Source organism: Grammomys surdaster, unplaced genomic scaffold, assembly GCF_004785775.1.
Source record: "Grammomys surdaster isolate TR1022 unplaced genomic scaffold, NIH_TR_1.0 124836, whole genome shotgun sequence".
Taxonomy (NCBI): domain Eukaryota; kingdom Metazoa; phylum Chordata; class Mammalia; order Rodentia; family Muridae; genus Grammomys; species Grammomys surdaster.
The window spans coordinates 450184-452919 of NW_021619779.1; the positions used below are offsets into that span (position 1 = coordinate 450184).

General features: G+C 54.3%; 1 protein-coding gene across 16 annotated transcripts in view; it reads right to left on the reverse strand.

Moving 5' to 3' along the window:
* Myo9b (myosin IXB) overlaps positions 1 to 2130 on the reverse strand; it is a 74798-nt gene extending 72668 nt beyond the window's left edge. For 15 of the 16 annotated variants that reach the window (XM_028784814.1, XM_028784810.1, XM_028784812.1 and 12 more), the window contains exon 1: positions 1231 to 2124. In XM_028784814.1, the coding sequence (XP_028640647.1) occupies positions 1231 to 2070 (840 nt within the window). In that variant the 5' untranslated portion in view covers positions 2071 to 2124. Of the gene's footprint in view, positions 1 to 1230 lie in introns of all 16 variants that reach the window. The other variant, XM_028784816.1, reaches the window with a different exon arrangement.
* Between the last annotated feature and the right edge of the window lie 606 nt (positions 2131 to 2736).

Sequence of the window (2736 nt, forward strand, 5' to 3'; positions counted from 1 at the left end):
ACACACACACACACACACACACACACACACACACACACACACACACATAAATTAATGACTCTTTTTTTTTTTTAAAGCCTATTGAGAAAGAAGGACTGGTAAGATTGCTCAACTGTTAAGAGCACCAGCTGCTCTTCCAGAGGCCCTAGGTTCGATTCCCAGCATCCTCATGGACACTCCCAATTGCCCATAACTTAGTTCCAGGGGATTTGATGCCTCTGCTGGTCTCTGCAGGCACCAGGCACAGACACGCATGCAAGCAAAACACCCATGCATGCACATACATATGCATATGTGCCAGCACACTTTTGCATACATGCACACATACACAGTACACACATACACAACGAAAAAAGCTTACCACTGAGAGACAGACAGACAGAGAGGAGGAGAGAGAGGGAGAGAGAAGAGCCAAGTGGAGCTGTTCCTGGGACCTCAACTCCAGAGCTGCAGAACCCAGCCCATAGTCACCTCTGACCTTGAGGTACTGTCACCTTCGACATGTTGACGTCTTGCCTTAAAATGCCCAGAGCTGGGCTCACTCACTCACCCTTATATCGCTCACACCCATAAGTCTTGCTCACAGTGAAATATTAATGGCTCCCATGGAATTTAGTTACTGGGGACCCTGGGCAGCAGGCATAGGGTGCGGGATCTGAGGTGGCCTCCCCCCAATATGCTGTGGTACTGTTTCCCTGCTGCTCCTGGGATGCCCTGTGATGTTCAGCACGAGCATATCAATCTCCTGGCCCAGAACCTGGAGGCCAAATGAACACCAAAGACATACGAGCCCCAATACTCCTCTCCCGTTTTGGATGCTCTCAGACCTGAGGTCTGGCCTGGCCAAGCCTAGAGGCACAGCTTCCTGGGAGTCCTGTAAATGGCTCTGGGTAAAATGCACAGCCCAAGGCTCCCCTCACATCCTAGCCACCCTAGGGCCAGGACCGCTGGAGGTAGCCTTGACACTGCAAATACATGGTCAGAATGGTTCTAAGGAGCTGACACTAAGCCTGCTGCCCTGTCTCATCCAACCGACTCCTGTGTGCACTTTCTCTGTGTGGGGCTAGGTGTGGAACCTGGGTGGCATACAAGCTCAGTGCACTCTGGGATGGACATGGGGTTTGCACATGCTCAGTGAGTACTGGGAAGACCCTGGGCATCACACAGAGCTGGGGCAGCAGGCCAGCACTCCCCATCTCCTGCCCTTTACCTCTAGGCCCTGGTACTCACCTCCAGCACAGGCCCTGCGCCCAGGATGGTCCTTTCAACGCCACTGGCATACCCCTTCTGGCTGAGTGCTGTAAGGCAGTGGATGAGGAAGTTGGTGCTTTGTGTCTTGCCAGAGCCACTCTCACCAGAGATGACGATGCACTGGTTCACGCGCTTGCGCAGCATGGCGTAGTAGGCCACATCGGCCAGAGCGAACACGTGTGGCTCCAGCTTGCCCAGCTGCTGGTTCTCATACATCTTCACATACTTGGGGTTGTAAATGGGCAGGAACTTAAAGGGGTTGATGGCCACCAGGATGCTGCCCGCGTATGTGTAGATCTTCTGCTGCATGAAGCGCAGCTTCAGGTTCTGCAGCAGGTTGGCTTCAGTCAGCTCCGGCAGGTTGCACAGGTCGTCAAAGTCTGCTTGTGGCCTGGGCAATAGCCCTCGCTCCACCAGGCGATGTGCAGCTGTGGGCTGAGCCAGCAGCTGCATGTGCAGGTACTGAATGCTGCCATCGGCATTGCGCTCCTGCAGCAGGAAGTAGTAGCCATCCTCCTGAGGGTGCTCGTCCTGAGCTCGCCGAGGCCACAGTAGCACTCGGTGTACAGGTGAGTCGCTGGCATCCAACACCCACTCCTCCCCGCCTGACTCCTTCACCTCCACCAGCACATAGTGCTTCGAGCCATCCAGGTGTAGGCTGGCCACCACGTCTCGGATGACATCGCTTGCTGTGCTGTCCTTGGTGGCAGTCACATGGCAAGAGGTCTGGCTGCCAGCGCTGGACAGCTGCGGGTAGATGTGCAGGTGGTAGGTGGCCTGCTGCTGCCGGCCCGAGCTGCCAGCATCGTGCGCACTCATGCTGCTGGCCTCTTGGCTTCAGCATGCCTCACAGGCGAGTGCACACCTCCTGCAACTGGAAGGAAGGTGGGGGTTAGCCTGGTGATCACATTGGTGCCCAGCTCCAGACCCACAGCAGAACCAACCAAGGCAGTTCAGGCCAGAGGCCCCTCTGCTCTTGTGTGAGGACCCAGGACCTCCCATTTACCTGCTTTGTGGCAAACATGATGGAACCCAGACACTATGCCTGGATGCAGGGGGCAAATTCTTGGCAGGAGCTCTACCCAAGCCATGCCCCCAGCCCCTCACTGGACAATTCTAAGCAGGGGCTCTACTGAGGAGCCATGCCCCAGTCATTATTTTTAATAAAATGCATTTACTTCTGAAGCCGCAAGAGGAAGGAATATGAATTGGTGCTGGTAATAGCCTGGGTGGTATCTGAAGCAAGCAGCACAACAGTATGGGTTAAGTCCATCAGTCCACTGTGCACCAACTGAAGACAAATGAGGCCTTTGCTCAGAGATCAGTAGGAGAAGCTGGTCTGCAACCCCAACAGTGAACGAAAGACAGTAAGAATAATTATCCTCAGGAGCTGAGACTCTTTAAAAGGAGCGCTGACCTGAAAGAAGGGTTCTGAAGGATGAAGAAGAGTTCATTCATGAGTCCAGCCACTTAAAGAAGAGTGTG